Source organism: Canis lupus, chromosome 35 (assembly GCF_048164855.1).
Source record: "Canis lupus baileyi chromosome 35, mCanLup2.hap1, whole genome shotgun sequence".
NCBI classification, from domain to species: domain Eukaryota; kingdom Metazoa; phylum Chordata; class Mammalia; order Carnivora; family Canidae; genus Canis; species Canis lupus.
In genome coordinates this window covers 520,781-543,833 of record NC_132872.1, presented here as the reverse complement: position 1 = coordinate 543,833, position 23,053 = coordinate 520,781, and the positions used below count along the sequence as shown (strand labels likewise).

The 23,053-nt window shown below is 58.3% G+C and overlaps 1 protein-coding gene across 7 annotated transcripts in view; it reads left to right on the top strand.

Annotated features, from left to right (window-relative positions):
- XXYLT1 (xyloside xylosyltransferase 1) overlaps positions 1-23,053 on the top strand; it is a 235,794-nt gene that overhangs the window by 121,303 nt on the left and 91,438 nt on the right. For 5 of the 7 annotated variants that reach the window (XM_072811801.1, XM_072811804.1, XM_072811807.1 and 2 more), the window contains one exon: positions 11,824-13,186. The exons of the other annotated variants lie outside the window; for them this stretch is intronic. In XM_072811801.1, coding sequence (XP_072667902.1) covers positions 11,824-12,220 — 397 coding nt within the window. In that variant the 3' untranslated portion in view covers positions 12,221-13,186. Of the gene's footprint in view, positions 1-11,823; positions 13,187-23,053 lie in introns of those variants that run through there. 7 annotated transcript variants of the gene reach the window in all.

Here is a 23,053-nt window from a genome sequence, read left to right as displayed (position 1 = left end):
AGGACAAATTGTTTTCTGGGTTTCCTTCTTTTTTTCCTTTCTTTAAAAAAAAAAAAACAAAACAAAACTGAAGGCAATGCAGCAGAGTGCCAAGGGTGAGGCCTCCGGCGGCCAGGGGCAGCTAGCTGTGTGGGCGCCGGGCAGGCCAGGGGCAAGTTGGGTGTCTGGGTGGCCCAGGGCCAGGCACATTTTGCCCAGATGTAGTCTCCATACACAGATGACCCCTCAGGCACTGCCCTTGGGCGAGGAAAGGCTTAAAAGGCCGAGAAGAGTCTTCCTGCATCTTGGGGAATCACGGAGCCGTAGGAGGTCCCAGCAGCTCAGAGGCCTGAGGAAGACGGGGCGCCAGCTCGGGGGCTGCCTGGAGGAGGGGGCCGGCCCAGCCAGCCCTCTGTGCGCCTCTCCCCTGGGCGCGCGAGCCCAGTGCCCACAAGGACCGCCTCTAGCGCAGCAGTCTTGCTCCTCACTCCCGGATCCCCCAGCTTGCCAGCCTCCACCCATTGCTCTGTTGATACGCGGAAACGGGTTTTAAAAGCAAAACAACAAAATCCACTCACGCGCTGGTGCCACCTTTATTTTTATTTTTATTTTTTTAATTTTTATTTATTTATGATAGTCACAGAGAGAGAGAGAGAGAGAGAGAGAGAGGCAGAGACATAGGCAGAGGGAGAAGCAGGCTCCATGCACCGGGAGCCTGATGTGGGATTCGATCCCGGGTCTCCAGGATCGCGCCCTGGGCCAAAGGCAGGCGCCAAACCGCTGCGCCACCCAGGGATCCCTGGTGCCACCTTTAAAGGAAGATCAACTCTTGACGTCCGGTGATCATTCTGGACATGGAACCATAGGCTTTCAGATTAGAAGGGGAGCCTAGGGCTGATGACCCTGTGTCACAGAGGCAGGAACTGGGGCCTCGGGGAGGGAAGTGACGTGCGCAAGGTCACCCTACATGCGGTTGCAGAGCGGGTGCGGGGGCAGGCGTGTGTTCGCAGAGAACCCACATTGCTTCTCACCAAGTGTGACCCGTGTGCACGGCTCCCATCATCTTGTGCCTTCTCCAGAAAACCCCTCCAACAGCCTCGTGTCCGTGCAGGAGCCCCGAAGCACAAAGAGCTTCAGTACCTTTTCCGGGCTCGTAAGCGGAGGGTCGGGATTTGCATCTGCTCCCAGAACTGCATTCTCCACCCTGTGATGCACCAGTACGTTTTCAAGGCAGTGGGATACTAGTATACACCTGCTTGCCCGCCCTCGTCCCCCTGCTCCCCCTGCACCGTCCCCCTCCACCGCAGACCCAGACCGATCATCCCCGGGGTGGAGGGCGGCAGGGCCGGGCCGCCCTCCTGGTGCCTTAAGCTTCCAGGGAACCGTTGCCCAGTTCCCCCTCCCCGCTCTCCCTTCCCAGGGCCGTGTTAAAATGCGTATGAAATTTATTTATTTATTTATTTATTTATTTATTTATTCATTCATTCATTCATTCATTCATTCATTTTGAAATTTTGAAATCTCTAAGTGCCCGTGCATGTACCTACTTTACCCATTTGCAGGATAAAATGGCACCGTCGCGACTCCCGCGGTTTTCATGTCTTTATAGAAACACTAACAATGCCGTCCTTTCTCTTCTGAGCGCGACCCTTGGGCCAGCAGCGTCAACACTGCCTGAGAGCTTGGCAGAAGCGCAGCCTCTGACTGAGAATGTGCACTTGGACGAGATCCCAGGGAGCCCTCACGGGGTGCAGTCTGCCCGGGAGAGGCCCCCGCGGGGCAGTGCCTGCGCCCTTGCTCTGTGGGTGACCAGGGGGACGGCCTCGCCCTCCGTCTGTTGCCCCCACGCGGTCACTGCCCTTACCCCGACCGAGTCCGTGCCACCGCCCGTGCCACCAAGGCATATGGCAGCGAGCAGGGGCAAGCAAAGGTGCAGGTCAGCTTCAAGCAAGTGTGAAAGCTTGCAGACTGTTTTTTCTGGGCTTGAGAAATAACAGATTTTGGTGCAGCCCGGTGGCCTTTGTGCCTGGCTCAGCCACGCCCACAGTCTCCCCAACATCCAGCTCCCGTGTAGCAACAGCCCCTCCGTAGAGCGAAGGGTGTGGGGCTGGATTGCCTGGGCTTAATCCTGGGCCCAGGACTCAGGCCCGCGTGTGCTCCCCCGGCCGCCTTACTGCACACGACTGCGCTGTGCCCACTGTCCCCGAAAGCGCCCTAGCGTGCGTCCTGGGCACTTCTTTTCTGTGTGCCCTGGTGCTGTGGGCTAACGGGGGATTCTGAGGGCATCTCTCTCCGGCTTTGTCTTCACCCGGATGCAGGTCCCTCCGTCAGCCTCAGTTCAGGGGAAGGGCAGGACTGTGGAGCTAAGCCGGGGCCTGGCCGCCCGTGCCAGGCCAGCTGCACGCGGGTATTCAGCAGCCCCTCCGGCCGGCTGCATACCCTACAGCCCCCTGGGGAGGTCTCAGGGCTTCCACCAGATTGCAGCTCCTCCCTAGTAGTGAGGTACAAGCCTTGTATTTGGAGGCCGGACATCTTCCAGCGCCCCGGCCAGGAGGGGCCTCGCCAGAGGACCGCGGGCGTGCCTGGGTCGGGTTACCATCGGGTCCCTTCATTGGTCATCTCTCACGGTGGCACCTTGCCGTGGATACGCATTCCTCAGCTCATGGGGCCAACATTTCTATGTCGCTTTCCCCGTCCTCACCCTGCGAGAAACGCAGGGGTGCAAAACAAGTCTCCTCCAAATGTGTCTCTTTGATGAGATGGACTGTTGGGGGCTGAAGGCGGTTGAGATTTGCAGACTCCAGGGAAATTTTGCTTCTCTCTTAACTTCCTAGAAGAATCTAAAGGGAGAGTCTTTCCCACAGTAAGCGTCATTACCAGGGACACATTTTATCTAAACGATCCGTCTGTATGGCGGTGAACCTCTAATCACTAAACGCCTCTCTTTTATTGCACCCTCCGCCCCTTTGATGCCCCAGCCCTGCTCCATTCTGTAGCTCGGGACGCCATGGCTCCTGCACGTCACCTTTGTCTCTGAACCATTCGTGTATATCGGGTTCCTGTTCGTACAGAATTAATTGTCGTTTTCTCCTGTTGATCTGTTTCACGTCACTTTACTTCTTAGACTGGATGGAAGAACCGTTGAAGGATAGAAGAAAGTTTTTCCTTCCCAACAGAGCCCTGGCTTCCCCCAGTAAGGACCCCGGTGGCTCCAGCCCACAGGACCCAGGCACATTCTCCCCCCAGCTGCCTTCCTGAACTATTGCTGTACCACTTTTATTCACCATTCTCCTCCTTTAAATCCTACCATCTGATTTCAGTACCTTTTTCCTTTGTTCATTCTTTAATCCGTCCATCCACCCACCCACCCACCCATCCACCCATCCACTTATCCATCCACCCACCCCTCCATCCATCCATCCACCCATCCACTTATCCATCCACTTATCCATCCACTCATCCATCCGCCCATCCACCCATCCATTTATCCATCCACCCATCCACACACCCATCCACCCACCCACCCATCCACTTATTGATCCACCCATCCATCCACCCACCCACCCACGCATCCACCCATCCACCCACCCATCCATCCACCCACCCACCCATCCATCCACCCACCCATCCACTTATTGATCCACCCACCCACCCATCCACCCATCCATCCACCCACCCACCCACGCATCCACCCATCCACCCACCCATCCATCCACCCACCCATCCACTTATTGATCCACCCACCCACCCACCCACCCATCCACCCATCCATCCATCCACCCATCCACCCACCCATCCACCCATCCACCCACCCATCCATCCATCCACCCACCCACCCACCCATCCACCCACCCACTTATCCATCCATCCACCCACCCCTCCATCCATCCATCCACCCATCCACTTATCCATCCACTTATCCATCCACACACCCATCCACCCACCCACCCATCCACTTATTGATCCACCCACCCACCCACCCACCCATCCACCCATCCACCCACCCATCCACCCATCCACCCACCCATCCACCCATCCATCCACCCACCCACCCATCCACCCGCCCATCCTCCCATCCACCCACCCATCCACCCATCCACCCACCCATCCACCCATCCATCCATCCACCCATCCATCCACCCACCCGCCCATCCTCCCATCCATCCATCCATCCATCCATCCATCCATCCATCCATCCATTTGAAACTTAGAGTTCTCAAGGGCCTGCTGTGAATCAAATGCCCACACCAGGCCGTCAAGTCATAAAGGTGAATAACACACGCTGGTTATTGATGCCAGGGCTCCTGCTTCCACTCAGACCTTCCACACGCAGGCAGATCCTTTATCCATCTCTATTGATCCCTCATTGCCCTTGTAAACCACTTCTCTTTCTCAAACCTTTATTGGTACCCAGGTCCCTCTGTCTCCAGTCTCTGTAGTTCCCATTTCAGAGCCTGTATCTTCTCATTTATGTCCTTCCTCCAGTCTCAGCTGTGTCCTGAGAGTTCCCTCATTTTGAGAAACTCCTCTGTCTGGTTCCTGTGACCCTGGGCAGTGTTTCATATCTCCCTGCCGTATTTTGTTCACCTGCAACATGGAGGTGATACTACTTATCTCGTTTGTTATCAACAGTAAATGACGACTTAAAACTGGGTCTGACACATGGGTACGCTCACTCAGTATTGGCCATCACCGCGATTACCCTCCTCAGTGTCCCCACCCCACCTCTCACCCTGTATTTCGTACCTCTGTAGTCTGGCATACCCATCCCTTCCCTGGGCAGGTGGACGTCCCTCCGTCCTAGTGCCCAGCTCCTTAGTCTCTGTCACTTACTCTGCCAGAAGTCTGTCGCGTTTCCAAGTTGCCATCCTCTGCAGCTTTCAGTACTATCACATTCTCATACGCAGTGAGGTAGGCTGGGTGGGGAGCCAGGAGCATCCAGGGGACACTATCTAGGAAATAGGGAGCAGTGGCTCCCAGGGGCTCCCAAGGGGCACGCACAGGACAGTGCAGTCACAGGGGACCCATCCAAGTTCCCCGTCACTGGAGCAGAGTTTACGGAGGATCAGCCAAGTGGGGAGCTCGGGTGGGGTCTAAGACCCATGAGGCCGTGATGAGGCCATCACCGCAGCCACTGGAACTATTGTGGGTGCATTTCCCAGCTCCTCTTCTCCCGTCCCCTGAATGTTGGAACCTCCCAGTTCCCTCATGCCTGCCTCATCCTCATGTCTGTGACCTGCATCCAGCCCCCTGCAGGGCTCCCCACATCACTGTTCCTCTGGCTGGCATCTGTTCAAGACCAAACAAGCCGTTCCCCTTTTTATCCTCCCGGCCTTGCCCTGGCTGTCACCGTCCGCCACCCCTGTTGTAAGCCAGGCACGCAGCCCCTCAGGGCTCCATCTGCCTGCTTGAGCCCTCCAGTGCCCCTTCGTCCATCATCTGCCCCTTGTCCCTCTCCAAGCCCTCCCCGTGCAGCCCTCCAGGGCCCAGCACATCATGCTCTGCACCTGTCCATCAGGTTGAGTGACCGCACGCTCCCCAGCCCACCCACCTGTACTCCTAGCTCTGGGCAGCAGGGGTGGCAGGGAGCCCCTGTGGCCGAGATGTCCGGGCAGGCTGGGCATGGGCCGTGGTGGGTGGGCAGGACACCTGCCTGCTCCCTGGATGTGTGAGAAGAGGACTGGCACTTCAGAGAAGGGCATCCTGCCCTCCCGTGGGCATCGGGAAATGGGAAGCTCTGGGGCCTTGGCCATGCCAAGCCTTCAGAGGCCTCGCACAGATCAGCAGCCCTTCTCTGGAGGAAAGAAGGGCTGTGGGCATTTGAGGGCCGCCAGGCTCAGGATGGGTCGGGCCATCTTGTGGCAGGCCCGGGGCCTTCCTGGCGAGGATGTCCGCCCTCTGTGATTCCACTGCTGTGCCAGGTTTCACAGAGATGGCTGGGCTTAGCTGGTGCAGCCTTGGGGATGGGACAGTGTTGGCCACAGTCTTTATTCTAGGTGTCATGAAGCGGGATGCTGTGTCGGAACAGAAGCCCCCGGGTGGTTTGTGGCTGCCTAGGTGGCTGATCTGGGGTCCTCGCACACCGTGGGAGGAGCCTGGGCGTGGTGGGGTGTCTGCGCTCCTGTGCCAGTCAGGGCCGCCCCTCACGGGCATGCGTTTGGCAGTTTGTGCCCACGTTTGCTCCTGTAGACCGTGGCAGCCGTGTGGGTGTCTCACCCCCACCCCGTTATGGCCGAGCAAACCCAGGCCCTTGCCCCTGGCCTGCTGAGTCCAGGGGCAGCCCCTTCATCCCACGACTGACATGGTAGGTGCGCTCACGTCAGGGTCTCCTCTCCTTGCTAGCCCACCACTTTCCTGAGGGCAGGATGCCGTACTTGCCATTCTCTCAGTTGGGTCGGGTACGCGCTCCATTAACTATTTGAGTGATTGCTGATCGATTAGCCCCTCAACTCAGTGTGCTGTCTTGGGTTCCTGCATGTCTCACTGAGAACTAGGAGCTGCGGGATCCCCGGGGGGCTCAGCGGTGGAGCGGCTGCCTTCAGCCCAGGGCGTGACCCTGGGGTCCCAGGATCCAGTCCCCTGTCGGGCTCCCTGCGGGGAGCCTGCTTCTCCCTCTGCCTGTGCCTCTGCCTCTCTCTCTGTGTCTCTCGTGAATAAATAAATAAGATCTTTAAGAAAAAAAGAAAGAAAGAAACCAGGGGATACCGCAGTGTGGGATTTTGGGCATCTCTGTCTCCTGGGTCTCAGCCCACGGGGGGTGGGGAATCCGCTGAGGCGCCCTCCTGGTCTGGACAGTGTGAACACAGGGGAAGGTAGGCTGGGTGCTGTTTCCCTTCGTCTCATTGCTGGCGCGTGTTTCGGTGAATCGTGGGCCCCCTGCCCGTTCACGTGCTGAAGGCCTAGTTCCCGGGGCCTTATTTGGAAGCAGGGTCGTCGCCGATGCAGGGGGTGAAGGGCGGCCCGTGGGGTGGCTGCTGCTTACAGGGCGGAGAGCTGGACCTGGACGCACACACGGGAGGCGTGAAGATGAAGGTGGAGGCGGCGAGGCCTCTGGGAGGAAGCCAGAGGCCGGGGAGACTGGAGCTCCGGCGCGGCCCTGGGGAGCCCTCCCGCCCCGGCCCACGGATGCAGGGGCTCAGTGGTCTTGTCGCTGGGAGCCAAGAGCTCTCGGGGAGACTCGGCTCAGGCAATGACCGCTACCCTGGAGCGACCGCCGGCTTGGCAGTCGGGAAACGGCGTCCGGGCAGGTGTGCCGGGTGATCGTAGCCCTTCCCCCCTGCCCCCCAGGCCCCCAGCGCCTCTCACTGCCTCATTGTGTCAGACGGGCGGGCAGCGCAGAGGGGCCTCAGGCTGCCTAGCAGGAAACCCCGTGGCCTCCGTGCAGGGAGGGCTGCACAGGGGGCCTGGTGCTGGTTCCTCCGGGCGGAGGGCCTTGCCTCCCTTCCCGCCCCCCCCCCCCCCCCCCGGTGCCCCAGGATGCCCCTGCTCTCCTGCCGGCAGCCTGGCCCCAACACCCCCAGCCCCACCCGTGCCCCCTGCCCCTCCCCGGGCCTGTGATCCCCTCCCAGCTCTGAGTGCTACGGCGGTCGGACAGTAGGTTGCCGGCCCGCAGACAGGGCTGGTATTTGAGAAGAAGCACACGTTCCTTCTGAGGCTCTGCGCCATCCACCTGCTGTGCCTCGCCAGCCCCGTCAACCACTGGGGTGCCCGGCACCGCGGCCGGGGCCTGCGTATTGAGCTGGGAGAGGCCGTGCCTGCCGGGAGGGCAGGTGTGCACTCTGGGCCTCCGAACGCTTGGCACCGAGTGGCCTCTGCTGCTGCGGGGCCCGTGCGGTGGCGGAGGAGCAGGTGCCTTTTCTGTGCAGAGGCCTTCGCGGAAAGCAAAGTGCTCAGCCAGGGCACGGGGCCGCCCTTCCCGCGCGTGGCCACAGGCCGGGCGATCTCCGGGCCTCAGCGTCCTGGTCCGCCCCATAGGAAGGCAGCTCAGAGTCTCCGTGCGTCTTGGGGTTCTGGCGCCCGTGGCTCTCCTCCTGGTCCCGCCACCCCCAGCCTGCAGGACTCCGGCAGCGTTTCCGCGCAGCGGGGCCAGAGGCCTGACGTGCTGTCAGGGGCCCGTGGGGGCCGCTGTGGCCCCGGCGCCGAGGAACGCCCTAGGGGTCGGCCGTCAAGCTTCGCAGTGGCCGTCCTGCTCCTGGCAGCCTGTGTCGTCTCCGGCTTGGCTCCCCAGGGTGGCGGCTCCCCAAACCCGAGGGCCTGAGTCCACTCCCAGAACCTCGGCCCGGGGCAGGACTGAGGGACGCTGCCCTTGCTCTGAACCCAGCCCCGCATCACCCAGAGCTGCCCCCGGCCGCCCCCCGGGAGCGGGGGATGGAACACCGGGCCGCCGGGCGCCGCTCTTCACCCCCGGCCTCCCCCCTCGGAGGACTGGAAAACAGCGTCCCTTCCAAGGCAAACAAGAGCGAACTGGTCCTGGGAGGCGAGCGTGGGCACGAAGGGAGCCGTGTTTCCTGACCGCAGCCCTCGCCCGTCAGACCGTCCAGACGGCGCGCTTCCTCCGGCGGAGGCCCAGCCTCGCTTGCTCTCGGCGGCTTGGGGCTGAGCGATGAGCACTGGGGGCCGAGCCACAGGGAGGAGCCTGCCCGTGACACCATCGGGAACCTCAGGAGGCGGAGCCCTCTCTACTGGAGAACCAACAGCCTGAACTCGGTCTGGGCTGGCACGGGCTTCTGGAACATTCTTAGGGAGCCTTATGCAGACGGCCCAGGCCCAATGCATGTTCCCGTCCTCGCTTCTCCCCCCTTGGAAGCGAAAGTGGCAAATGCTGAGCCTCACAAGCTGAGAAAGACCAACCCAGGAGAAGATCGTGCAAAGATGGGGAGGTGCAAGGGCCCTGGGGTGCTGGGAGGAGAAAGGGTCATTCACGAGAACCTGTGTCCTTTCCCGGGCACGCGGCTCTGTGTTCCCTGGCCAGGCTCTGGTTGCCGTGGCAGCGATCACCAGGGAGGAAACCACTGCTTTCCAGAAGGGTCTCGAATACCTTTTTCCATAAAAATGGGTTTTCTTCATGAAAATTAATGTACTAGTTTTTTATTTTTCACTTTTTTTTAAAAGATTTTACCTATTTACTCATAAGAGACACAGAGAAGAGAGAGAGAGAGGCAAAGACCCAGGCAGAGGGAGAAGCAGGCTCCACGCAGGGAGCCCGACGTGGGACTCGATCCCGGGACCCGGGGTGACGACCTGAACCCAAGGCAGGCGCCCAACCGCTGAGCCCCCGGGCGCCCCCTGTAGTCGTTTTTCAAATGGTCCTTTTTGTGATTGTTAGTTAGGGCGTAGGGAGTAGAACCAAGTTAGAGAAGGCCTTGCCCGTACCTGAAAGGATGCACTTAATCTGTTTTCCCAGCAGCCCCCCCGCCCCGGCACTGGGGAAGGACTTGGGGCTCACAGTGCTCGGCCTGCATGAGGGCTTGCTTCCCGCCGAGGCCGTGTGTGAAGAGGAAAGAGCCTGTGCCCTCGAGCGCGTGTCCCAGGTGACACTGCAGGGTGGGAGCGAGCCTCCGCAGGGCCCGGGACTGGGGCAACGTCTGGAGGCTCCCGGACCCAGAGCCCGACACCCGTGCTCACACCCGGGCTCCTGCCGCCGCCGAGCCCCGCCAGTACCTCTGCACACCCTGCGGGCCCCTCGGCCCGGCTCCCGGGTGACGCCGTCCGGGTGGGCACCGCGGCTCCTGCCTCCCTGCCGGCCGGGTCCCCAGAGCCTGCGGCCTCGGGGGCACCTGCCAGCCTCATGGATGCGGCTGCTGCTGCCGGGAAGCCAAGGCCCAGGTGACAGGGCTGTGCAGCCCAGTGGGGCCCGCGAGCCTCGGCCCCGTCCCTGTTGGGGTGTGACGGCCCCGGGCTGCCCGGGGGACACGACAGGGTGCGCCGACCCTGCATCCCCTCGGGGCCGGGCGCACGGGGCTCCATCCCCAGCTGCTGCAGCTCCTGCACCCGCACAGGTGACGCGGAGGCCGAGGACCCGCCTGCCGTGGCCCTGCCTGGGGACAGCGAGCTTCAGGGCGCCCGGTCCCCGGTCCCCGGTCCCCGCTCCAGGCTGTGCAGCTGCTTCTGCACACACCCTGCGGCCTGCTGATTTCCTGTCCCCTTGGCGAGCTGCCCTGGGCCCCGGCCGGTGCCGGAGGATCCCCAGCCCAAGCCCCAGCCGCATCCCCGGCGTCCCTGTCCCCGTCGAGTTGTCCCCTGCTCGGGAGGCCCCGCCACGGGGGCACCGTGCATGGTGCTGAGGCCGCAGAGGTGGTGGCGGGGAGCACACCACCCTCCCCTCCCCCCTCCCGCCCCTCCTCCCCTCCCGGTGCCAGGCGGCCCAGATCCTTTCAGTAAAATGTCAGCGGCTTGCGGCCTGGACCCAAGGTGACCATTTGGAGGAAACACGGTCAGATGGACCAAGCCGCCAGAGGCCCTGGGAGTCCGTCACCGCAGGCTCTTGTGGCTGGAGGGGCTGCAGCCTCTCCCGGGCTCTGGAAGCTTCTGTTTGCCGAGGTTGTCATCTCCAGGCAGACGCCGGAGCTCGGCTCCTCGCAGGCCGCTCACGGCGGAGTTCAGACCACAGACCTGTCCTCCCCTGTCCTCCGCTGCGAGCGCTCCCCCTCCCCTTCCTGATGCGTGATGCAGAGCCTCCCCAGTCCCCGTGGAGCCAGGCTGGGAACCGGGGTGGATCTCCGGGCCCCCCGCCGCCTTCCCCTCCACCGCCCACTTCCCTGCCCCGGATCAGGAGGGTGGGGAGGACCCAGGGAGGCTCAGGCACGGCCCTTCCAGGTCCGAGGCCTCTGGGGGGAAGGGGGGTGTTGACGATGGGGGTGCTGTCCTGCCCTCGTCCCCACGAAGGCCCGGCCCGCCGTCTCTCCCCCTCCCTGCAGTGCCCGGCCCGCTCCGCCCCTGCAGAGCCCAGCCCCAGCCCGGGAGCTTCGGGAGGGCAGGAGGACAGGGTGGTCAGCGCTCGGACCACGTCCCCACAGGGAGGCTTCTGGATCTGTCTTCCCTTCTCCAGATGGAAGCGTCTGGACAGAGGACTGGAAGGGTCCACAGACCTGGGTCAGATTCTAGGTCTGCCTTGAGGGAAATTGGACTTGAGACCTTCCCTCCAGGCAGCCGGGTTCCAAGCGACCGCTGCCGCCTGCCCTGGGCTCCTTCACGCCTGCAGCCCCCGCCCGGCCTTGGGGCCTCGATGAAGGAGGCTCCGTCTAGCAGGGGCTGGTTTTATTTCAGCCTGAGCTCGGCTTCCCACCTCTCAGCAGGTCGCTGCCCACAGGTGCTTCCCTCCTCCTCCCCCTCCTCTCCTCCCCTCTCCTCCCCTCCCCTCCTCTCCTCTCCTCTCCAAGGTCACAAACTTAAGGTGTTAGAAAGTTCCACCCGGATCGTTGCCACCCCAAAAAGTGGGATGGCAGGTGCCTAGGTTTACTGGTCCACAGTCCTCAGCCACCCACTAACTGGTGGCAGGACCCCGGGCGACTACAGAGCCTCTCTGTGCACCTGTGTCCCCAGCGGCGATGCGACACGGGAGGTGGGCACGCGGCCTGCTGCCCCCCGAGCCCTGTGCCCGCCTGAGCCACAGTCACCCTGCAGGTGCCACGTGCTGGGAAGACCCGAGGCTTGGTGAAGGCCTGGGTCCCCGTATGGCTGTGCCGCGACGCAGACCCCGACCCTCAGAACCTGTGCATCCCTGCGCTGGGCTCCGAGCAAACGGCTTCCCCGTCCCCGGGCTGGTCGTCAAGACCCGGGAGCGCGGGGCCGGCGAACTCTTACCCACGCCAGCGAGGCTAAACCTGCTCTCTCTCCCCTTCCCAGGCACACATTCTGGCAGTTTCGCCACGAGAACCCCGGGACCCGGGTCGGGGGCCCACCCCCCGAGGGGCTCCCTGGCTTCAACAGCGGAGTGATGCTGCTGGACCTGGAGGCCATGCGCCGGTCCCTGCTCTACGGCCGCCTGCTGGAGCCGGCGCAGGTGCAGCGGCTGGCGGACAAGTACCACTTCCGCGGCCACCTCGGGGACCAGGACTTCTTCACCATGATCGGCATGGAGCACCCCGAGCTCTTCCACGTGCTGGACTGCACCTGGAACCGGCAGCTGTGCACCTGGTGGAGGGACCACGGCTACAGTGACGTCTTCGAGGCTTACTTCCGCTGCGAGGGCCACGTCAAGATCTACCACGGGAACTGCAACACCCCCATCCCGGACGCCTAGGAGCCTCTGCGGCTGCGGGCTGCGGGCCGCGGGGCAGCGTCTGGGCCTTAGGGGCGTCGTCTGTCCCAGCCCGAGGCCTGGCCGCGCTGCAGGTGCTCCTGGGGGCGCAGTGCCGCGAAGGGCGGACGCAGACCTCTGGGCGAGAGAGCAGGTGTTTAGAGACGAGAACGGACAGGACATGCCATTCCTTGCCCTCGGCCCCCAAATCTTGAAATCCTTTCAAGAGCCGGCCTTTCTCAGACCAAACATGAATTTATTTTAAATGGCCAAGCTTCCATTTTGCCAGAGGGAACAAGCAGCACTGCTGTCGCTCCCAGGGAGCTCTGAGGTCCAGCGCCCCGTGGATGCCAGCCCGCCCGGGAGGCTGCGTGCGTGCGCCCGAGATGCCCACACGGCGCGGCCCGGGTGGAAGGCGGCTGCCGGCTTGGGGTGCGGCGTGGGGGGCGAGCAGCGGCGCCCATGGAAGCCCGGGCTCGTTACCGCAGCTTCCCCAGCCTCCTGCTCCCAGCTGCCCCCCAGAACGTCACGATCCCTCCTTCCCCCCAGTCGGCCTCGGGGACCCCGGGGGCCCGGGAATCAGATCCACCCTCAAGGAGCAGAGCTCGGCCGCCCGCGGGGACACGCAGCAGAGTCGCGTGCACGGAAGACGCCCTCCATGAGCACCCCGCGGTTCACTCCAGGACTCACCAGCGTTCAGGCTCTTTACAAAGTCATCCCGTGACCCTCGTATCGCAGCGCATCAGACCCCGTACCTTAGAAGGAGGTAGGCTCCTCTCTGGGCGCGTCCCCTCGCAGGATGCAGACAGGAAGCCCCCGGCGGCCCATTAGGTCTAGTCGGGTTCTTGGGGGAAGAACTGTCGCTGGATTTCCATCTCCTTTTATTTCGGTTTCATTCACTTTTTTTTATTATTATTATTTCTCTTCACCGTGAGTGAGAATAGCTAATAAACAACCTTTGAGAACACAGTGACTATGTCGTCTGTTCTCGGGTCACAGTTTACTGCCACCCGGAGGGCCTGAGTCAAGAGTGTGGTCACCGTTCCTGAGAGCCCCCGGCCCGGCCCCGCGTCCCCGTGCCTGAGCGAGCCGAGCTCCCGGAGGGTGTCTGCGGGCCCCGGGGGAGCGTGGCTGGGACGGGGAGGACAGTGGTGTCCTGTCGCTTCATTCTTCGTATGGGCCAGCCCCGCTGCTCCTGGAAGCAAATCCCACCCTCCCCTCCCCGTCTCACCGCCCTGCCCCGAACCCTCCGGTCACGTCAACTCCTGACGGACAGAGCACGTCTCCCACTGGACTCTGTTCTGACGGAATCGTTCTGTCCTCCTGGGTGCTTGATTCCCTATTTAGAGCCACTAGTCACTGAGTGCCTGCCGTGTGCGAGCATCGTCTTTGGGGATTTACGCACACCCTTGGTAATGCTCGTGAAAACCTCATGGGGGCAATTCAGAAATCCTACAGTTTATTGTAAGTGAACGCCAATAAAAAAAAAATATACAAAAAAAAAATTAAAACTAAAAAAAAAAACACAAAAAAATAAAGTTTATTGTAAGAAAACAACAAGAGATGTGGACAGAGTCATTATCACACCAGTTTTTTTTAAATAGAAGACACCAAAAATTAAATAAGTAAGTAAATAAATAAATAAATAAATAAATAAATAAAAAAATAAAGTAAAATAAATAAAATAAATAAAATAAAATAAATAAATAAAAAATAAATAAATAAAATAAAATAAAATAAATAAAATAAAAAAGTAAAATAAAATAAACTGGGAACAACCTAAAATGTTGACTAGGGGAGTGGATAAATTATGCCACACCGATATAATAAAATAATCTAGGCATTAGAATCCTATTTTTCAAGAATATTTAATGCCTTGGGAAATGCTTACAATGTGCTGAGAATGCAAAACCTAGGATCTTATGTACAGAAGGTCGTAGGTGTGTGTGTGTCTATGTAAAAAGAGAGCCTGTTCCTCTATATTTAATCAGTTCAACTCCTAGAAAACTGTGTGTTTTAAAGGCCACATTCAGAAAAGAAAACGGACGATTCTGTCGATGGGAAAAACATGGGTAATACGCGGGAGGGTTTTAGACGGGCAACAACCGAGGTGTGTTTCCTACACGGACCCTAATAATTCAGGCATTTCTGTAGCTACGAGAGCCCTTTGTTGTTGCAGAGAAAAGACAGTGTACGTGTCGATGAAGATGGGCCGGAGCCAACCCCAATCTCCTCGAGTCCCGTCCCCATCCCCATCCCCACGGGGCCGCGTTCCGTTTGCCCGATGGAAACTCCCTGTGGAGCATCTGCCGGCCGGACGGAGCAGAGCCGAAGTCTGGGCCGGGGCTCGGAGAGCGCATGAGCTGTGCCTCGCAGCACCTGCCTCGACTAACCGACCCCACCTCCTGATGCGTCCAGGCCCGTCTGCACATGCGAGGCCCAGGGAGGGGTCGGCAGGCAAGCAGAAGCCCCTGAGCAAGCAGGGCCTGTGGTGGAGAGGACCTCGCACCCGAGACAGAGGCCTGCCCCTGAGTCCGTGTGCGCCCTCACCTGCCGGGCGATCTCGGACAGCCAAGGCCACCTCTTAACCCACGTCGACACTGGTGACGGGACGTGTCCAGCCCAGGAAGCGGAGGACACGCAGACGCAAGGGGGTTCTGAGGGTCATGGCTTAAAATACTCTTCCCACGTGGTGAATGGCAGCCACTGGGGGCACGTCCTTTAGCCCGGTGGGGGACCCGACGCTTGCCCGCAGGCGGTCATGTTTGTCGGCCCCCACTCTGCAGGGGCCCGGGCTCGTCTGGGAGGTCAGGGCTCCTGGGATGCGCCCTCCCCGCTCCGGGCTCAGCCTCTGCATCTGCCAACACCAGGGCGCAGAGGACTGGAGCTGACCCCCCGGCACACGTGTGGGCACCACCCATCTGCGCTCACGCGTGCGTGTGGTCGGGACTCGACATCCAAGGCGCGACCTGCCGACTTTGGCTCATCATGCTCCAGCTTGAACTCGTGACCGTTCAAATGGAGATTTGCACACGGGGTAGGTGTGCGCCCTGCCCCACGTCCCAGCAGGCACAGTGAGGGATGCAGGGCCGCGGCCCCTCCGCCTGTGGGGCCCTGATGGCGAGGACAGCGGGGCCTTGTCTAGGCTCGGCTACGCCACCGCCTCCCGAAGACCCTCCCCGGCGCTGCCGCGTAGTAGAGGACGCGTGCCCCCCACGGTCTCACCCTGCGGAGGATGGGGTCGGAGCCCCAGCTGGGGAGGCCCGCGGGACACGTGCACGGCTGGCCGGCCGCTCCCCGACGCGATTGCTGTCCTCGTGAGAACAGGGCACTTGGACGCACGGACACACCAGACGTGCACGTGCTCCGAGGAGGGCCCTGTGGCCACACAGTGAGGAGGGACCTCGGCAAGCCGGGGGGACGCTTCGGAGGAACCCAAACCTGCAGGGGCGCCTGGCTGGCTCCCTTGTTAGGCACCTGCCTTCGGCTCTGGTCGTGACCCCGGGGGCCTGGGATCGAGTCCCAGGGTGAGACCGTGGGGAGCCTGCTTCTCCCTCTGCCTCTGTGCCCCTCGCACGTGTGCTCTTGCTCTCAAATAAATAAATTGAATATTTTTTTTTCTTAAAAAGGAAGAAAGCAAACCTGTAGACCCCTTGACCTTTGACTTCCAGCCTCCAGAACCATGAGACAGTACCTTTCTGCTAAGTCCCCCTCCCTGCCCCACCCCCATCCCCCAGGGGTCGGGGGTATTGGGTACCGTGGTCCCAGCAAACTGACACACTTCCCCAGCCGGACGCTTCCGGACGGTCAATACACTGCGATTTCTGTCCACCTACCTGTTGGCCATCTGTACGTCTTTGGGAAAATTTCTATTCAGATCCTCTGCCCATTTTTTAATCAGATTGTTTATTACGTTGCATGAGTTCTTTACATACTTTGGATAGCAACCCCTTATCCTGATTTGCAAGTATTTTTTCCCATTCCACAGAGGCCTTTTCATTTTGTTGATGATTTCCTTTGCCCATTGAAGCTTTTCGGTTTGTTGTCGTCCGGCCTGCTGATGTTCGCATTTTTTGCCGGTTCCTCGGGTGTCATACCCAAAAACTCATTGCCGAGACCAGTTTCGAAGAGCCTCCCCCTGTGTTTTCCTCGGAGAGTTTTACCGTGTCAGGTCTTGGGTTTAGTCTGCACCGCATCAGGAGTTCGTGTTTGTGAGCCGTATAGGATAGCGATCCGATTTCACTCCGCGCGGGGCCGCCCAGCGTCCCGGCACCCGTTACCGGAGACCCTGCCCTTTCCCCATTGAGTCCTCGTGGCTCCATCGCCAGTTGTTAGTTGACTATATACGCAGGGGCTTGTTTCTGGTCTCTCTGTTCTGCTCCACCGGTGTTTGTGTCTATTTTTATCCAGCCTCATACTGGTTTTTTAAGACATTTTTATTTTTTAGAGAGGGAGGGGGAGCGGGAGGGCCGTGGGAGAGGGAGAGAGAGAATCTCAAGCAGGCCCCTTGCCCAGCACAGAGCCCGACATGGGGCTGGATCTCAGGGCCCTCAGGTCATGACCTGAGTGGGAATCAACGGTGGGCAGCTTAGCCCCCAGGTGAGCCCCCAGGTGAGCCCCCAGGTGCCCGGGCGCCACACTGCTGTAGAGCTTCACTGTAGGGTCTGAAATCAGGCAGTGTGATGCCTCCAGCCTATTCTTTCTCAAGATTGCTTTAGCTGTTGGGGCTCTTTTGTGACTCTATACAAATCTGAAGATTGTGTTTTCTATTTCTGGGGGAAAAATGCCGCCGGAATTTTGAGAGGATTGCATTGTGTCCATAGATGGCTTCAAGCACTATGGACATTTTAGCCGCGTCGATTCTTTTGATCCATAAACACAAGAGATCTTTCTATTTGTTCGCGTCCTCAATTTCTTTCACCAGGGTCTTGTAGTTTTCAGGTACAGATCTTTCACCTCCTTGGTTAAATGTATTCCTAAGGATTTTATTGTTTTTGATGCTATTGTGAGTGGGGTTGTTTTCTTTCTTTTTTCCAGAGTTTCGTTGCTAGCGTACAGAAGTGTGCTATATGTTGATTTTGGAATCTGCCATTTTGCTGAATTTGTTGATTAGGTCTGACACTTTTTTGGTGGAGTCTTTAGGATTTTCTATATTAAAGATCCTATCGCCCGCAAACGCAGACGGTTTTAGGTCTGCCTGTCTGATTGGGAGGTCTTTATAAGTATTAGTATTAAGACAGACTGTGTGGTTTGGTTCTGTGCTTCTTGCCGGCCAGCTTAAAAAGCAAAACATGGAACATTATATAAAAGGTGTGAACATATTTCCTTAGGAGAGATGGTACTTTTGTTGGCACCAAATTTAAAAATTATTTTTTTTTAAGATTTCATCCATTTATTCACATGAGACAGAGAGAGAGAGAGGCAGAGACACAGGCAGAGGGAGAAGCAGGCTCCATGCAGGGAGACCGACGTGGGACTCGATCCCACAACCCGGGGTCACACCCTGGGCTGCAGGCGGCACTAACCGCTGAGCCACCTGGGCTGCACAAGTATAATATTTCATTGTGGTTTCTTTTTCTTCTCTTCTTCCTTTTTTCCAGCCAGTGGCAACTTAAGGCCGGGTCAGACGCCGTGCACCCTGCAGGGCTCCAGGGGCGAGTGTGCAGCAGGGCACAGCAGGATCACACCCCAGGCCGAAGGCGATGCTAAACCACTGGGCCACTGGGGCTGCCCTAAAAATTATTTTTCACCTAAGACTTCCATAAGGAAAATAGGGGCGTATAATAGACTAATTTCTCAGCAAAAATTTCGTAGCAAATGCACAAAATCAATTCTGGTTATTTCTTACAGTGACTGTGAACAAAATAATCCAGAACAAAACATTAAAGCATAGGGGATCCCTGGGTGGCTCAGCAGTTTGGCTCCTGCCTTTGGCCCGGGGGCCTGATCCTGGAGACCTGGGATCGAGTCCCACATCAGGCTCCCTGCATGGAGCCTGCTTCTCCCTCTGCCTGTGTCTCTGTCTCTGTCTCTCTCTCTCTCTATGTCTATCATGAATAAATAAAAAATAAAATAAAAATCTTTACAAAACATTAAAGCATAGACCAGTGAAGAGGATGCCGCAGGAGCTGAGTTCCTGTGACCCGAGCAGGAGAAGCCAGAAGTCTAAGATTTCATCGGTGGTCCCTGGGAGAGGAAGCATTTCCTGTATGCAGGGAGGCAGAAGCCATTTTCAGCGGTTAACGTACAAGGAGGCAAGGAAGTGGACGTGGACAAATCCGCATTCAGTTAGGTTGGTGAGGGTGTGGTAAAAAGCTTCTAGCGACTTTCTATTTCCTGTGATTTTGTCCTTCCTGGCACACAGGAAGAACATTTCCTATTTCCACGGAGATAGGAGGGGGCTATCTGTTCTCCTGCTGCCCCAAGTGGAGGAGGTCTTGGGTTGAGAAGAGGGAGCCACAAGGTTAAAGCAGCCTGCCTGGCTGGGGCCCTGCTTGGAAGACAGTTGCTCTAGAAAGTCACATTGACCTGTAGTGGACTTTGCCTGAATGAGGAAAAATAAACCAAGTCTTTGTTGTGTTAGATTTGGGGCTGTTTGTTATAGCAGCACAACCTAGACTATCCTAACTAATACGAGAAGGGTGAGGCAAGAGGGATGGAAGAGGCAGCAGGGTGAAGAGAGTCTATTTTTAAGTGTAGGAAGGACCTAAACATACTCACAGGCCGAGGAGGGTGGCTCTTAAGAGGTGGAGAAGTTGGAGCTACGGGAAAGCGAGGACCTGCCTGGTCGTTCAGATCTGACACAGGGCAGTAGGGGCAGTGGGGGCAGTGGGGGTGTGATTTCCAGCAAGAGGGGAAGGTTTCCTGGTTCTGGTCCAAGATGGTGACTTACGAGGCTCCTGAAGTCACCTTCTGCCGTGGACACGTCGAATCGGCAGCTACGCATGGAGCAATTCTTTATGAAAGAAATCTAGAAACCAGCTGAGCAACTCCTATGTACTGGATGGGCAAGAACATATCTACATCAAAATGGGTAGAAAAGGCTGAGAAACATTCTCACCATAAATCCCACCCAGGGGAATCCCTGGGTGGCTCAGCGGTTTAGCGCTTGCCTTTGGCCTAGTGCGTGATCCTGGGGTCCCGGGATCGAGTCCCGCATCGGGCTCCTGCATGGAGCCTGCTTCTCCCTCTGCCTCTCTCTCTCTCTCTCTCTCTCTATCATGAACAAATAAATAAATCTTTTTTTTAAAAAAAAACTATCTTCTAAAAATATAAATAAATAAAAAATAAATCCCACCCCCAGCGCAATGAGAGGAGGGGCTACCTTGGGACACGAAGAGAGACACTTCTTCCTCGGGCACAGGAAGAAGGAAAAACATAAGCCACCAGAGAGAATTGGAAGGAAGGAGCGGGGGAGCTAATGGTTTTTGTCTGGTTGTCTTGATTTCCTCAATGACTATAGGAGGGAGGATGCCTTGGCAAGAGACGGGAGAAGTAGTAGGGTAGGGTTTTGAGACAAAGGGGACAGGTTTGGGGAGCTCCCAAGGGGTGAATCATAGGGTTGGGAGGGAGTGGGAGGACCTGCTACAATGGTTTAGGATGATTTTGTAGAAAATCTGGTTTTTGGCAAATGGTGACCTTCCCCGGGAAATCTCTGTCTCCTCATAGCGGGGAAAGACGGTCCCTTGAGCTCCCCATCACGGCAGCTCTTGAAACAGAGTTCGTGGAGCCAATTGGTAGGGATATTGTGGAGGAGATTCCCGAACTGGATGGACTAAACAACCTCCGAGTTCTCTTCCAACCTTGAGATTCCGCGATTCTGCAACCGATTCACCAAATCAAATGACTTCCAGCCTCTGCAAATTCCAGTGGCCTGTCCTTCAGCTTCCCCAAGGGAATGGAGTGAGAAGTGCTGTGCGCTCAGAATGGCACTCTCCCTCCCTCCCGGCCACTTCTCCTAAGTGTCACATCATTACGGTGGAGCAGATGCACCATCCTGCGGACCGACAGGCCGGCACGGTGTGCACGAAGCAGGCATGATGCAACAGCTGGAGGTGGCATCTCGGTTTGACACGTACTCCTCTTGTTTGTTGGTGACTTTCTGAATTTTCTGTTCCTAAACTCAGCATTTCCCCTGCTGACTCTGTGTTACTCAAGTTTCGTTCTCTTTAGAGAGTCGTATTTACCTCCTGTATCTTGGAAGCAGATTTGCAAAGAAGGCAACAGGTGAGAGAGGCGAGGTCCTCACTGGCTCCAAGGGTCTGACGAATCTCCGACCGATGGTGGGCCCCTAGCTGAGCGCCGGTTACCCTATGAGTCCTGGGATAATATGGAAGAAACAAAGACTGTTCCAGTGTCAGGATGCTTGCTTCATATTGGGGTGGAGCTTTATGTTCCCAGCCTAGATCAAGGGGCGAGCTTTTGAGCAGGTTACCCCAAGGCTCGTTATATTGGTCACAAAACCACTATTTTGCACTTCTGTGCTAGTTCCGTTGACTCTCCCCAACTACTTCATCACCATGACAGCCCATTCCACCCACGGCCAGCAGCAGATTTATTTTCGGGAGAACTGGGAGACATTAGCTTGCCCGTAGAAGCCCCAGCCCGAATCTGGAGATGTTTGTCCCAGGAGGTCTCCAGTCTCCTAGTCTGCGTGTAGCATCTTGCAACATAAATCATCTGCCCAAAGAACTGAAGTACTTCCATACAGAGTGGGGCCTTATGCCACTCTTTGGCCTAAGAAATACTGCTTGGGCCCCCCTCAAGTCCAGGGTCAGTAGATTAGGGGATATCAAAACGGTACAAACCGTACGTGTCAGGGGAGAGGTACAGGGAAAATGTTCTAAGATCCAAGGGAGAGCAGATTATCACCCTGTTTACAGATAACAAGCTGACATTGAAAAACAGCTTCATAGCTCCTAATGATCAAGAACAAAAGGGCAAAAATGTTAATAAAAAATTCCAATCACTCCCTGCTTGCGTGGGGAGGCAGCAAAAGCCTATTTTCCCACCTAACGTGTTGGTTAAACTCCCTAAATGCCATGTTCCACCTGAAAACATCAGGATTAAAATGGGAATCTATTTATTGACACCACCCTCGGCTATTTCCAAGATGGGCATTAAATGGTTTCTTTCTTTTTTTTTTTTTAAGTATAATTAAATGGTTTCGATTAAAAAGCCAGAATCCATATGACTCTTTAGCCAGGACGGAAGGAGGAGCTCGGCAGCCAAATGGAAAGATGAAAGGACTGTGCCCGGGTCCTAGCTGGAGCAGAGGCCTTGCAGCAGCGGGCAGCGGCTCTTACAATCTGCCAGACCCCCCCCCCCGCCCCGCATGGCGCGCGGCAAAGAGGTAGCTCAGTGGTCATCGCGCGGGTCATCGGACAGGTACCGCGGAGCAGCGGGTGGCCAGGGGCATCAATGCGCATTCTGGAAGGTCCCGGGAGAAGACGGACTGTAGGAAAGGGACGGCTAAGTATCACTTGGGCCACAGACGCCGGATGACGTGCGGCGAAAGTCCTAAGTGAAGATCCAAGTGTGGCCACAGGTAGGAAACCCGGTGGCCCCCATCGTGAAGCGAGGACAGGAGCCACAGCGGCTGGAGCGGGGCCTGCTGCCGGGTGCGGCGGCTGGGGCTGGCCGATGGCAATGGCCTCGATGCGCACGGGGGCGGGAAGGGGGCAGCGAGCCCGGCCGGGGCCAGTGCGGGTCTCTGGTGGCCACGTGCCCAGGGCCGAAGTGTACCCCCACCCCCATTTACTGAGGGCACCTCCTCCTCCGCCGCCCTGGCTTCCTGCCCTGCCGGGCTGCCGCCTGCGCTCCGCCCTCCGTGGGCCCTCTCTCCTGTCTGGCCTCATTGTCCCCTCCCTCCCCCGTCCAGTGACAGTCCATCCAGGCAACGCCTACGGTCGTGCCCAGCGCCAGGGCTCACCGAGCCGGAGCCGTCCTGTCTTCTAGGAGCTGCAAGAGCGTGAGGCAGGGCTTGGTTGGCCACCTCGCTGGCCGACAAATCCAGGTTACAGGGCGACAGGGGAGTGGTGGTTCTCACACGGGTCCCACCGAACCCCAGGGCACCAGGAAAGATTGGCGGAGTCTGGGAGGAGAGAGGGGAGGCTCTGCGGTGGGGCTTAGGCCGCGGGCCAGGGCGTCGTGATGGAGCTTGACGGAGCTGTTTTATATTCTTATGAGAATTCACTGGCAAAAAACTCAACTCGCTCAATTCTAAGCCATTTTGAAATTTTGCAAATCCCTCAGCACCTAAGCTTCTGTCAGGGAGCAAGCGTCAGGCCGTTGAGGGTCATTGCGTGGGGCTCCCCGCTGAGACTCGCTTTGCATCCGCTCGAGGCCTTCAGAGCACTTGATGGGTTCTGCAGAGAATTATTGATCCGTCAACCGCCTTCGAAGAGCCATGGAAGCCAGAGCCCCGCAGGCCTTCGTGGGTCACACTGTGTCCTCACGGCCCAGACGGCAGCCAGGCCGGGAGGAGGAGCCCTGTCACCCTGGAACAGGCCTGGGTCCAGTCTTTGGCCGCGGGTACCGACGGGGAGGGAGGCACGTCCCCTGAGATCCGGGCCCCCCTTCCCAGCTCAGGCCTGCACAGGGGTCAGAAGGGGCTCCCCCATCCCCGCTGCCTCCTCCCGAGCCCTCTCAGACCCTTGCCCAGTGAACCTCGTACACCCAAACCCATCACGGTGTCTGCTTCCTAGGGGGCCTGAGCGCACACCGCACGCGTTTCTGCACCGGCTGCCCCTCTGGTCGCCCGTCGACAAGAGCCACCACGGCCCGGGCAGGAGGGCACTGCTGCGGCCACGGCTGGCATCCCCTGCCCCGCGGCTG